The sequence below is a fragment of the Mustela putorius genome, unplaced genomic scaffold (genome assembly GCF_011764305.1).
Source record: "Mustela putorius furo isolate JIRA1106 unplaced genomic scaffold, ASM1176430v1.1 tig00000407_pilon_pilon_pilon, whole genome shotgun sequence".
Classification (NCBI taxonomy): domain Eukaryota; kingdom Metazoa; phylum Chordata; class Mammalia; order Carnivora; family Mustelidae; genus Mustela; species Mustela putorius.
Window position 1 is genome coordinate 23,290,357 of NW_025421373.1, and position 14,473 is coordinate 23,304,829.

The 14,473-nt window shown below is 54.8% G+C and overlaps 1 protein-coding gene across 1 annotated transcript in view; it reads left to right on the top strand.

Moving 5' to 3' along the window:
- Positions 1 to 14,473, top strand: part of SYNPO (synaptopodin) — a 53,941-nt gene that overhangs the window by 13,969 nt on the left and 25,499 nt on the right. Inside the window, exon 2 of the mRNA XM_045079575.1 lies at positions 2,841 to 3,488. Coding sequence (XP_044935510.1) covers positions 3,086 to 3,488 — 403 coding nt within the window. The 5' untranslated portion in view covers positions 2,841 to 3,085. The remainder of the gene's footprint in view (positions 1 to 2,840; positions 3,489 to 14,473) is intronic.

A 14,473-nucleotide genomic window follows, 5' to 3' on the forward strand; every position in this document is an offset into this window, starting at 1 on the left:
GTGGCCACGCACTAGGGGATGCTCAGTAAGGGGCTGCTGTCATTCCTGTTGTGGGTCCTGACCACCTGTCCCTGCACGGGGCTCCCGAACTCAGTGGGTGTTCCAGAACTCGGGCCTCGAGGGGCCTGCCCAGGCCTCCCAGCTGGCTTGGGAGTCCTCCCTCTTTGGGAGGCAGACTTGCATTGGAGTGCTCCTGCCAACCCCTCCCTCCTGGCTTGGCAGCCCAAAGACAAAGCCGGCCAAAAATATTTGTGTGGGTGGCGGAAAGTTAACTCTTCCGCCTCTCTCTTCTTTCCTGGAAACCGTGGCCACCGTCAAATACAGCAAAACAGAAGCAGAGATAGAGCGAGGCGAGGCTCCTGTGGGGTATCAGAGGGAGCCCTGCCCCCCCCACGCCCACTTCTGCCTCTTGCCATCTGGCTCTGTCATGGCGTGGGTGGCCGTGGCAGTGGCTGAGGGCGAGGAGCGGTGCTCCAAGGGCTTAGAATCATGGCATCCTGCAATGAGACCTGCCCCCATCTGGCTCAACCCCGCCATCATGCCTTGGGGCAAACGGACTAAGAGTACAGAAGGCACCTGCCCAAGGTCGCATGGCCAGTTAGGTTTTTCCAGAATTCTACTGGCTCTTCATGAGAGTCTAAGATTCTGTGTGACACTCTAGTGTGGAAATCTGGCAGCAGCTGGGGAGTGAGAAAAAGTCCAGAAAGGAGAGAGGTTCAGGAGCCATCCCTCCCATGTCTCTGTGTATCCACCCCATCCTCACGGTCAAGGTGCCAGAGCTGTGTCCAGATGGCGCCCTGCCGCTTACTAACTGTGTGATGTAGGCCCAAGTCACTTCACCTGTCTGAGCCTCAGTTTCCTCACTTCTGAAATGGTCTAACAGCAGTACTTCTCTCGAAGAGTTTCTTGGTGATTTATTTCAACACCCTCCATGAATAACCCGGCGTGGAACAGGTGTTCAGTTCTTCTCCGGGAGAAGGTTGGCTCCTTTGTGCTCATTTCACTGCCGCAGAGGCTGCTGTAACAGGTGCCTGTTATCTTTCTGATCCTGACGCTTGTTTGCCTTTCCCTGGTTGGCACTGATTTGCCCCAGGGCCTGGTAATGCCCTTATCTTTCCTCTTGCCTACCACAAAACACCGGCCCAGTGCCAACCGGAGGCTGAGGCCTTGGGCCAGCTTGCTGGGGTTGGGGGTGGGGAGGCCTGACCCCACCTGGTGGGGGCGGGGGCGGTGCGGAGGAGTGACCTCCAGTTCAAGTACCACAGCAGATGAGGTCAGCGTAAGCCCTAAGGTCGCCAGTGTCCCCAGACTTGCGTCACATCTCAGGATTCTCACAATTCATGGCCAGCCTGTGTGTGTGTGTGGGGGGGGGTGGTTCTTCTCTCTCCATTTCCCAATAGGATGAGATTCAGAGGGTGCACACTTGCCTGCATTACACAGCTAAGCAGTGATGGACTCTGCTAGCCAAGATCTGTAAATGCCAGGGTTTCCGGCCAGTGTCCATGGCCACTGGCCCTGTCTTAAGCTCTATTTGCCCGTCCGAGGCATCTTGTCTACCCCCTCCCTGTGCCTCCACAAATGATTTTCAAGCCTTTCTCTCCAGCCTGGAGCTCTCCTCCGCTCTCCCCCCCTGCATGGAGCTGACACACACTCCCCTCCTGCGGAAGCCAAATCAAACTCATCTCCCGACTCCTCTGGACACCTGCTCCTTCCCATGTACTCCTGATCTCTATGAACAAAGTCTCCCTGTCACCAGAGCGACAAACCTGCCTGCAGCCTGGGCTCCTCCCTCTTCCTCTACACCCACTCTCCATCTGCCGCCCAGCCCAGCCGGCTCTTCCGCCCAAGCTCCTCTCCCACGCATCCCTCCCCGCATCCCGTACACCCTATGGGAAGCCTTGTCCCCTCTCTCTGAGATCATCTTCATTGTTAACATTTATAAATAATCACACTGTTATTATTATGGTTCTTGTGATCATTCACAGCTCCCCCGACCAGATTTTAAGGCTTCGTGAAGCTAGAGTACCATATCTTCTTTTTCCACCATTGTACTCTGGCTTGTACGGAGTCTGCCATGCAATAAAAGCTCAAGACATTTTTGTGCAATAAAAGAACAGCCAACGTGTATTCGATTACATCTCAGAACCCAAACGGAGTCCTCTGCATGCCTTTTCTCACTCAATCCTCCACGCAATACCACATTGGAGATATTAACGTTCCTATTTTACAGATGGGGAAGCTGAGGTGCAGAGAGGCCATGGGACTTGCTGTCAGCTCCACAGGTGGCAGGGCTGGGGGTCTAGCTCAAAGCCTGGCACAAAAACACATCACTGCCACTGTCCCTGGCCTGGTGCACAGCCTCCTCAAGGAGTCCCTGGGCCCCGCCTTATGTCCTCCGCCCCATTGTTCCCAGGATTCCTGTGGTGTATGTACCTTTGCTGGCATGTGAGAGAATTCTTTCTAGGCGGTGCCCAGTTAAGTATCTTTAAATAACTAGATATTTATTTAACGTGTATTAGGGGGGAAACGACTTAGCACAACATACTTGTGGTTTTCCTGCCATTCGTACTTAAGATAAGTCTGAAGTAATAGAAGTAAGTTATTTAAAGTTGATTTATGGCAAAATAGTAAGCAAACAAGGGGTCATGTGGCATAAGGAAATGGTGAAAATTCGGGATGCTGAGTGGCTGAAGCTTGGGATTTTTCCCATGGGTGTGTGAGACCTGTACCCCAAACCCCAGCCCATTCTCACGGCCCCGTTAAGATGGACAGGTCTCAGAAACTCAACCCAAAACACCCAGCAGACTGTCTCACGTGCTGCTTCTTTTCTCTCTGGGCAGGTAAATCACCTTGAAGGAGGGCCTCACAGCCCAGACACAGGCTGAGAGGAAGGCTTGAGGGCCTACCACCCCACCCAGCCCAGGAGGGCCCCACAGTTGGACCTTGCCCCAGCTCTGGGACTTGGCTGAGGAAGACAAAGCTTCAGCGAGCCAGAGAGGAGACACCAAGAGGAGAAAGGACCGGTGCTCACCCAGGCGGCCAGCCTGGCCCCGGCTTCTCCGCCTCCCTGAGGAGAAGCCGCACCATGCTGGGTCCCCACCTCCCACCTCCACCCCACGGACTCGGCGAAGACAGCTCTACCCCCTCCACCTTCCGGATCCCTGATGGCAGCTACAGGTGTCTGGCCTTGGAGGCTGAGGAGAACAGCGGTGGCGAGGAGAGCCTGCAGGGAGAGGCAGGGCTCATGAACTTAGAGGAGGACAGGGTGGCCAGCAGGAATGGGGACAACTTGACCTGCAGAGCCACCCAAGGGGCACCAGACCTGCCCAATGCCCTGGGCATCCAGCCACCCAGCTGCTCCAGGGAAGCCCAAGGGTGTCCCCAGCATGATAACAGTGCCAGCAAGGACTGGGACACGGTGAAGGCTCAGCAGGTGGTGATAGCCACCCCCCGCCCCAGCGTGGGACCCAGGATTGCCCAGAAACCAGGTAAGCTCATGACCTTTTCTCCTAGGCTGCCAGAGCCCACCGGGGTCCCTCACAGTCCCCTGGACACACCCCAATTAATAGCTGTGAGGAGATGGGGGGCTGGGAGTTCTGTGCAGATCCAGCTGGGCCCCATCTATGCCCACTCTTTCCTCTGTCAAAGAGGGCACGTGAGAAGTCCACGAGAGAAAGCCCTGTGATCGGGCTTGGCCAACAGAAGTCCATCCCTCACTCTCGTCCCCCCCTTAATCATCCATGGCAACAAATGGCCTTGGATTCCAGGCCATGGCAGGGCAGGACCGCCTCACTGAACACATCGTGTGCCGGCTGCCCGAGGGTGCTGGGGACGCAGCACTGGGCAAAGCCCATGAGGCTCTTGCCCTCGTGCAGTTTTCGAGGTCGAGGTTAAAATCTCTGATCCGATTGGACCTCCTGATTTTACAGGTGGAAAAACGGGCCCCGGAGTGAGGAAGACACTGCTCTGGGTGGCCTATTGGTGGCTGAGCTGGACCACATTCTCCCCACCCCAGTTTCCCATCTGTTAGAGAGGACAGAGGCATGGTCCGATCCATCCGTATCGCCTGGGCGAAGACCCAAAGACAGTGCATAGGGAAGAGCTCACAGTGCACTGCTGGAAGGAAGGGAGTCAGGGAGGGAGGGGGAAATGGAGGAAAGGAAGGAGGGAGGACAGGAGGAAGGGAGAGCATTTCCCCCCCACTCCCCTCACTGCCCCCCTACCCCCCGCAGGCTAAGGAGACAGCAGAGCAGGGCCGGACAGGGAAACCCACACTGAATCACCTTCATTGCTTGGGTCCCTGGAAACCCTGACGTGGACCCAGATGGAGAGGACATGAGCCCAGCCATGCTTGCTGAGGCAGGAGCCACAGCCAGCAGATGCTGGGGGCACAGGGCATGTGAGGGACCCAGGCCTGGGAGGGTTAATGTGTCAGAAAACTGGAGGAACACGTCGTTTCTCTGCAGGCATGGCTGATCCCCTGGCTGACAGCCCATCGACCATCCCGCCCACTCTCTTTTCTGAAATAATTCCTGCCAGGCTCTGACCACCACCCATGGCCACCATCGCCCCCACCCATCTCCCCACTCCCCTATGCTTGGATCACACAGGAGGCTGGTCAGGATCCAGCAGATGCCTTCGATGCATCAAGGGCAAGAAGAAGGAGGACCCAGGAGGGCCCTGCGGCCTTGAACTTGGAGATGGGCCCTCATACCAGAGTCAGCCCAAACTCAAGTCCCCAAGAGCCTGCAAGCCCCAGTACCTGCTCCCTTTCCCCTCATAGACCCTGGCCGAGTGTGGGGAGCCATGGGTGCTGGTTCTAGACCTGATACCAACTGGCCAAACCCCAGCAAATTGCATTCCTCTGGTGAGTTTCCCTTGGTTTCCTCATTCGTGAAAACAAAATTAAATATGAGTCCCCTCTACCTCACAGAGCCATTGTGAGGTTGCAGTGATCTTAGATTGGGGTAGTGTTTTGGAAATTTTAGAGTGATCACATGATGGACATTAATAATAATTAAAATGATCATCACCGACTCAACAGTACGAAAGCTATTATTCGTTAAGTAAGCCCTTATGTGCCAAGCCCACTGTGCTTTACATATATCATTTCACTAACCTCAGAGCAATCTCCATGAGGGACATACTATGATTATGTCCATTACATGGATGAGAAGACTGAGGCTCAAAGAACATAAGTGACTTGTCTAAGACTCCTGACTAGTAAACTGCTATGCCATGATTCAACCATGGCTTTTTGAGTACGGGACTTTGTTCTTAGCCACCACCATATCCCGGAGTTACAGGGGGAGAGTGTTGTCTGTGACCTCCTGGAGTGGAAAAGACCATGGATGAAGGGTGGAGAGGGGCCACCTTTCATGTTCCTATTGGCTCCTTACACAGAGCTTGGTCATTTTGTAGTATCCCATTCTCAACCCTCTCACTATACAGTCTTCTAAGGCAGCCTTCTAAAGCAAAATCTCCCCATTTTACAGGAGACACGGCTGAGGCTCAGATACCTAAGTCCCTTGCCCAAGTCACATAGTGTGGGAGCTGAGACTATGATCATGTTCTTCTTCCTAGAAGTCTGGTCCATTTCTTCCTTTAATGTCCAGCCAGATGGCCTCCAGTTCTGTCCTGAACAATTCTAGGGGTGGAGGGGACAGGAGTGACCTTAGGACGATGTGTCTCAGGGAAGTCTTCTTGGAGGTGGAGACTGGAAGGAAGCTAGGTCTTACGGGAGAGTAGAAATCCGGGTGGTCTTGGGTCATAGCCCACTCTGGCCTTTCTGCTCCCTCGGGAAAGGGAGCGGCCAGAGTCCCTTCTCTCTGCCTGGAGATCCGGAGGGAAGAGGCCTGTGCGGCTGCCAGGTTATTAGCGGATTAGGGCTTCCTTTTAAAGCTTCCTCCCAGTACCGCCAAGGGATTATAAGCATCTTCAGACAATTACACCGTCCTGCCACAATTATACCTGCCTCTCTTGAGTGCCCCCTGGCAGTTTGCAGGATGGGTCATGGCATCTTCTGCCTTGGGCACCCACCACCTGGGGTGGGTGGGTACTGGTGCCATTTCTCTAGAGCCTGAGTACTAGCTGAGTGGGGCAGAGCTGGGTCCTTGAAGGCTCAAGGGGCAAAGGGTTCAGTGAGATGAGGTGGGTAGCAGCCCGCAGCTTAAGTTTCCTGCCATCAGGAGAGAATATATAGGGGCAGGAATGTGTTGGGTAGGGCTCACGGCTGGGCCTCTGCCAGCAGTCGCTGGTCCACAGCTCATCAAGAGAGCCCAGAGCTGCTGCCCTCACTGCAACATCTCAGCTGCTCATTACTGGGCAGGGCTGGTTGACATCATTCTGGAAATAATCTCGTGGCGACCCTGAAGCCCAGAGATGGCAAGCAGCCTGTCCAAGGTCATACAGTACGTTGGTGCCAAGCTAAAGCTAGAACCCAGGGCTTTTGCCATCTCCCCCACCTCCCCCCCCCCCGCCCCAGTTCTGTTGCCACACGCCATCCTAAATGCTTTGTATAGGTTACTTCATTTCATCCTCTAAACAAGTTGGATGAAGTTCATATTTTTCTTATCCCTGCTACACAGATGAGGAAACTAAGGCACAGTGAATTTAAGTGACTTGTCCCAGTCTCAGGCCTGTGGGTGGAGGAGCAGAGATTTGAACCCCAGGAGGTCTGGGCCCCTGCTTTCAACCACCTTCTGTGCTGCCTTGTCTCCATGGAAACGAGGCAGCAGGCTGTGTTCTTCCACCCACCTAGGGCTGGGAAAAAGGTTGTTCAAGCTCTGGAGGATGGTGGAGGATTCTGCCAAGCCATGGTTCACCCTCACCCCCACACACACACACCGAATACACTTAGGGAAACCTGGGACCCACTGCTGATGCAGCCCTCCTGTATCTATGGCTTGGGGAGAGCCACCTTCCCTCTTTTCTAGGCCGTTCATTATTGGGGACCCAGGGTATCTATCTAAGGACTCGGTGGCCTTTCCAACTCTTACCGGACACTGCTCTGAGCCTCTAAGGTGGGGATGAGGGTGTGGATCTGGCTTGTCAGATACACCCTGCCCCTGGCCGTGTCTATACTGTTGGGGCAGAGGAGCCCCTGGCCATGATAAGAGCCGACCTTGATCATTGGGCCAAAGACAAGGCCCCCGCTCTTTAGGTCTGTGGGAGAGAGGACGGAGCAGAGACCGGGCAGGATACCATCCATGCCCCCTCTCACTTCCACATTCCACAGTGACCAGAAGAGAAGGGCAATGGTGTGGGAGCAAGGCGCACAGGCTCACATGTACCTTGCATATGCTCACACGCTCACACCCCCGCCCAACAGGTGCATCTATGCAGTTCTTATGCCAATAGGCACACACATATAATTACACATCTGCACACACGTGTACACATGTGCATGCCCTCAGACACCTACATACCCATGCGTGAGGCATACACTAGTACACACACACACACACATCCCTCACTCAGGCATGCCTACCTTTCACATGTGGACACATATGCACACAGAATACACAGATTTGTACGCAGAACTACAGTCCCACCTGGAAATATCCAAGCACATATATTCCCTTCCTTACATACAGGTTAAAAGAACGTTCTTCTCTCCATTTTCTTTTGCTCACATACCTATACTTTAAAATCTCTCCTGAATGCACACATTCTCTCCTACAGGCATATCCACTCTTGCACACCCACTGTCACACACCTACGTACAGACTGAACCACTTTCTGTCCTCCTTCCTCTTCCCCATCCCTGTCTCTTTCATACCCACCCACACAGTAATTCTAGCTTCTCCCCTCTCCCTCTCTCTCTCTCTCACCCACACAGTTTGTTTCCTGGTTTCCCACAGGCTGGGCTATAGCCACTTTTCTTGCACATGTACTCATCAGGCAGGAAGTAGCTTACCCGGTGCCAATCCCCAGGACCCCCTCCATGCTTCCCACCTCCACTTGGGACAGCCCCAGCACTAAGGCTACCATGGGACCAGAAGAATTTTCTGCAGATCCTGAGGCCCACCGGAGGGATGGGAGCAGCCAGGGAGGGTTTGCCCCTCTGTCACCTGAACCACCCCAACCTCCTGCGGGGGATCTCCTGCATGCTGTCCCCACTGGGGAGAGGGGATGTCCCCCAAACCCAGGCCCCCTGCAGCTCTGGGTTTCACAGGACCTCTGGTAGGGTGGGCTCCTGTCAGCACACTTCTAACTTCCTCTAGCAGAAATCTAAACACAGAACCTTGATATGAAAGACAAATGAAAGTGGAACCACCCTGGTTGGAGGGGTGGGGTACTTGGGACCTAGGGAAACTCTGGTGAAAACCCAGATCAACATTTTTCCAAGCGTAGTTTTGTTTCAAAATTGGTGGGAGTGTAAAGGGTGCTTGTTATCAGAACTGTTCCGAGCCCACGGCCTCCTCACCACTGGGAGGGGGTGCTAGAAGGTGGGCGTCTTGACTTGTAACAGCATCCCCTTGATTCTGATGCACACTGACCACTGTCCTGGGGCTCTGCTGAGCTCAATCTGAGTGGTGTTTAGTTCAACGAAAAGATGGGGAACTGAAACGCAGGAGCCACACAGCCTCCCTACCCCCTACTGTTGCTGACCTACCCGTTAAGCCCTGGAATGGCCCCAGGCCAGAGGGGAGGTGGCAACCTTCCTCAGTCCCCATTTGCCTGAGTCCTACCGAGGTAGACAGTTATTCTAGGCACCAGGGCTGAGAAGGGGGAGGGAAGATGGCCCTGAGGGGTACAGCATCTGGGTATGAAAGGAAAGGGTCTGGGGAGGTGGGGGTGGTTCAGTTATGGGGAAAGAATCACAAAGACCCATTTAAGAGGGGGTGGTTGGTGGGATTGAGAAAAGATGGGGAGACAGGAAGAACTGGGTGAAATGAAAGCAGAAGATTTAGGGACCGACCTGGAGAAACAAAAAAGGAGGAGGCAACGGAGAGACATTCGAGTGTGGCACAAGGGAGGAAAGCGGGAGGAAAGGAGCACCGCCGGGATCCCCGGGCCGAGCCCGCGGGGTGGGGTTGAGGGAGTCGCCCCTCGGGGGGGCTGGGCGGGGCGGCGGGCGGGGCGGCGCTAGGGCCCCGGGGAGCGAGAGGCAGGAGCGCGTCTCGCCCGCCCGCCCAGCCCTCCCGGCTCCCGGCTCCGGGTCCCGGAGCAGCCCGCTAGGTGGTGGCGGCGGCGGCGGCAACGACGCGGAGGGGGCGCCCGGGGCGGAGCGGAGACTGCGGGGGTCTCGGGGGCGGGGCGCACTGACGGACGCGGCCAGGTACGCGGTGGCGGCGGCGGCGCCGGTGAGCCCGGGGACAGCGCGCGGCGGCAGGAGGTGAGTGAGGGGAGCTGGCGGGGCAGGGGTGCCGGCGCCCGGCGAGCCTCGCCCCTTCCCATCTGTGCTGTTCCCCGCGCCGCGCAGGTGGAGGTGGCACATCTGGGCTCCAGTGCCCGCGCGCAGGGTGACCTTGGCCGAGTCGCTGCTACACTGTGGACCTCAGTTTTCCCATCTGTACCGTGGCGGGGGGCCGGGGCGGGGGTGGGGGTAGTCTGAAAAATCGGGAATCTCTGGAGCAGCCCCGGAGCGGAAAGACGCCCCGACGCGGGGAAGCTACTTCTCGGGGCTGCGCGGGGGCTCCGGCCTTCGAGTCCCAACCCGCAAGCACCTCGGGGACCGGGACAGCCAGGGCTGACGGGTGGGCACCGGTCGGAGGGGTCTGCGGCCCCTAGCCGGCTCCGGGAAAGGCGGGCCGGGCTCGCGCCGGGTTGACCAACATGGGCGCTCGTGGGGTAGCAGAACGGCGTGTGCTGGCCTCGCGTCCCCCTTCCCGCGGGCGGGGCGGCGGCGCCGGGCTCCGGCGGCGAGGGCGAGGGCGAGGGCGAGGCTTGCAGGACGCGGGACCTTGCGACCGCGGGGACCACCGGCCGAGCGCTCTGGGGAAATCGAGGCCCTTCCTGAGCGCCTAGGGGGGCAGAGAAGGAACTGTCTTAAGGGCTCTATCTCAGATTCGCACAACTCCCGGACCACTACTCCGAGGTGAGGGGCCATGGAAGTGAAGTGAGGGGAGGGTGGGGCTCCTACCGAGCCCCTACATTGCGGAATCAGGGGCTCCAAAGAACCCCTGAGAAGGCTTCTCTGAGGGCTCTGGGGAAAGGGTCTCCCTTTCTCCCTCTCCCCACCCCCAGTTATGGGCTTACTCTGGATTGGGACAGGGACCCCCTGTATTCCCCGTCTGGGTTGTCTACAAGGAGCCAGAGTGAGCAGGGAAGAGCCAGACACCCCACTCCCACTTTATCCTGAGTGACAAGTGGCTCTGGAATAAACCAACTTGCTGTGCGATCTGGAGACAAGCCTTGTCCTCTCTGGCTCCCCATGAGAGAGTGAGTAGAGTGACCCCTGAGGGGACAACTGCCTTGGAGACAGCAGGGACCAGATGGGTGAAAAGGCAGTTCCAGGGTGCCCCACCCCTGTCATGTTGCAAGGGTGGGATGAGATCAGATGCTGATCAGAGGGACTAGGGTATGCTGGGAGGGACTGGAAGTCGTGGTGCCCACCAGCCTGTCACCACCCCCACGCCTGACCCCGTCCTATGCTGGGGGACAGAGCCACAGACCAACCTCAGGCACTGGGATGGGGCTCCTCCAGGGAGTTGAAAATGCCATTTGGAGTGGGGTCCCCGGCCTCTGTCTCTATATGAAACCTTGGTTTGGCTCTTCTCTCTGGTCTTCAGTTTCCCCATCTGTACAAGGGGAATGCCCCAGAATCACTATAGTTTGATATTCAGAGAACTTCTGAAAGACAAGTTTTTTGCTGCTGTGCTGCCCCCAGCTCCCACTTTTTTCAGGGTGGCCCCCACTTTGCAGGTTGTGGACTAGCTCCCCCCACATCCCAAACTAGCACCCAAATTAAGCTGTGGTTGGAATCATCATTTATGGTTAAAATAAAACCTTTACCCCCTTCCCTCTCTTGTTGGCTGTTGCCCTTCCCCTAAGGTGAGCAAAAGGACAAAAGCCTGTAGTATTCAGGTGCCCACTTCATAGAGAATCCTCAGCCTCTTCGGTCAGCATTTTATCTAAGCTCCCCATTCTAGAGTTGGGGAGACTGAGTCTGGGGATGGGATGAGATCGGCCCAGGGCAGTTCTGTGAGTAGAAGGCAGCAGAGCCACTTTCCTTAGGACAGCAGCTCCTTGATAAGGGAGGGGGGCAAGTGACACAGGAAGATCTATAGAGATGGGAGAAGCACAGGAGGAAACTTCTCTGAATGTTCTTTTCCCCCTGGTTGTGCCCTCTCGCCATGGTTGCCACATGTCACCCTGAGCCTAGAAGGTAGACGAGGCATGGGTCAGCACACTCCTTCCACCTGCCGGTGCTGACGTTGCATGGGCTCTACACACCTGCAGGTCTAGGGGCCTGGCCTGAGAGGCACCTTTCCTTCAGGGCAGCTCCCAGCCTTCCAGACATGAGCTCATCAGAGCTGTTGATGCCAGGAAGGGCGGGACCGAGGGGGGAAGCAGGCAGGGCTGCCCAGCTTGGGTTGGGTGCCTCCATTGTGGAGGGTTTGTAGGCTCTGGCCCCCACTGTTGTGTGGAGGCAGGGACTAGATAGGCCAGCAGAGGGTCATGGGGGGGCGGGGGGGGGTGGATGGCCAAGTGCCCTGGGCTGCAGATCAGGGAGCTGGGTATTAAGCCGATATCTGTGCTTGCTTGCTGTGTGACCTTGGATGAATCCCTTTCTTTTTATGGACTTCAGTGTCCCTGGCTAGCTACAGGATGAGGTGGGTCCTTAGGCACTAGGGTTACAGTGGTGAACAAGACAGATAGATGGGTCCCTGTCCTCAAGGAGCTCACATTTTGATCAGAGAGATAGACCAGAAAATGGATGGCAAAGAAATAAGACATTTTCAGATAGATAAATTATATATGTATATAATTTATCTACCAATTATATATGTATATAATTTATCTATCTGATAAAAAGATATATATATGTATATATATATATATACATACATACATATATATATATATATATATATATATATATACACAAAAGCCATGCTACTGAGATGGAGGACAGTTTGAAGGGGCTACTTTGTGTTGGTGGTTAGGGAAGGCCTCTCTCATTCCACTGGAGTGGAGACCTGACTATTTTCTGGAGGAGTGGTCATGGCTGGCTTCATGGAGGAGACATGTCCAGGACCTGGATCTAGAAGAAGGGGAGGGATTTGGTTGGGAGGAAGGGCATTTCAAAGGACAATAAATGGTTTAAACCAGAAGCTGGGGTTGGGGTACGGGTGGGGGCGACCATTGGCTGCAGATTATGAAAATGCCTTCATCCCTCATGGCTTCAGGCTGCAGACCCAAAGGAGCCCCTGGCCTGTGATCTGGTCAGAGGGGGTGGCTGGGCTCTTTTGAGTTAGGCCTGTGTATGTGTGAGCTCATAGTTCTTTGTGAACTGTCCCCGGACCCTGGGGCTCAGTCGCTACCCAGTGTGGCCAGAGGAATCAATGTGGGGACAGCCTCCAGGCCCTGTAATTCCAGAGGCTTACAAAAGCCCTCTCTCTCCAGAATGAAATCTTTACCAACTGGCCACTGCCTGAAATTCCACCATCCTGGCTTCATCTTTTCCACTCGTTGAGGCAGTATAGTGTAGAGCTGTAGCAACCCTCTCCTCCCCTGCCCAGCCTCCCAGGGCCACTGCAAGTGAAGCAAAATTCAGCCTACTCCTGTGTGACCAGTTTCCTGTATGGCTAACATGCAGATTCGGTGGCTGGACCCCTGGGTTCTCCTCCTGGCTAGCTGGGAGATCGGAGGCACATTCTATAACCTTTCTGGGCTTGCATTTCCTCATCTATAAATAGAAATAATAATAAACCCTATCTTTATTGTTGTCTTGAAATTAAATGATGATAAATGCTAAAAAAGATAACTATTCCTTCTTAGATAGTATTGTCATGTTTTGATCTCTGTGAAAATAGCAAGCCTTTGAGGAGATGGACACTAGCTCAAGATTCATATCAGGATAAGTGGCTTTTTTTTTTTTAAGATTTTATTTATTTGACAGACAGAGATCATAGGTAGGCAGAGAGAGAGAGAGGAAGGGAAGCAGGCTCCCTGCTGAGCAGAGAGCCTAATGCAGGGCTCCATCCTAGGACCCCCAGATCATGACCTGAGCCAAAGGCAGAGGCTTTAACCCACTGAGCCACCCATGCGCCCCTGGGATAAGTGGCTTTTTGATGTTTAGCCAGAAACAGGTTTTGATGGCCAGAGGATGGGTACAGTGCAGTGGAAAAGGGCCTGGACTGCACTTCGGGAACAAATACTTGAACCTCTGGTTTTAGCTAACTGGTTGGTGGTTTTGGGCAAATCATTCGTTTCCTCTGGGGCTCAGGCTCTGGTTCTGAGCTGTGATGAAATGGGGTAGAAAAGATGTGAGGGGATCATGGGCGAGAAAGAGCTCGGCGGACATTAAGAACATGGAGCCAGCAGGAGAGGCTAGGAAGGGGCGGGCTGAATGAGTCCCACAGACAGAGAGGAGGCTGACTGGAGACTCACACATCTAATCTTCTGGAATAAAATTTCTTGGAGACTTAAGAGTGTTCGATAGATAAAAACCAAAGTTCTTTAAAAAAAAAAAGTTAATGTTTATGGTTACTTAACTGTGTGCCAAGGGCATCCTAAGGTCTTTACATGTCATCAACTTCATGAAGTAAGTGCTGTTATTATCAGTGTTTTACAGATGGGAAACTGAAGCACAGAGAGGTTAAGTGAACTTCCCAAGGTCACATAGCTGGTAAGCGGCCAGATTCTAACCCAGGCAGTTTTGCTTCTGTACAGAAGATAGCTTCTGTACAAACTCTTCTACTAGATGGTGTGCCAGAGGCTCAGAGAGGCCAGGCCACCTGCTTAAGAACACACAGCATTCCTTTTGATCCCCCTCATCTCTGTCCCTCAGGTCCTGGAAAGAGGAACCTGAGGTCTGGGATCTGGGGTTCTGGGGTTGGCCCTTGAGGCAGCTCAGCCTCTTTTCTCCCCAACCCCCTTGTCCCCTGAGAGTAGGTCAGAGAGGATCAAGTGTACCCTGGGAGGGCTGTGGGCCCAGAAGCTCTGCCAGGGCCTGGCGAGTGGGTGTCATTAGTGTCATGATCCCAAGAATTTGAGTTGAAGTGACCTCCTGTGGAGTCTGGCATGCCTTCCCTCACTATACGGATGGGGAAACTGAGGTCAGAGGGTCCAGGGACCCACCCAAGGTCACACAGGTGGGAGGTGCTCTTCCTTGCCAACCCTCCTGCCCTGATGTTTAGTACTCGTGGGCTCCCTGAAGCGATGGGACTTGGGGATCCTCCCCCTAGTCTCCAAGGTGGCTCTGGTCTCAGCCAGGACATGATTCCTGATACTGGGCCCTTTGGGAGGGTACATGGAGTTGGGGGGAGGGCGCTGATTAAAAAATAGACTGTCACGCGCATGG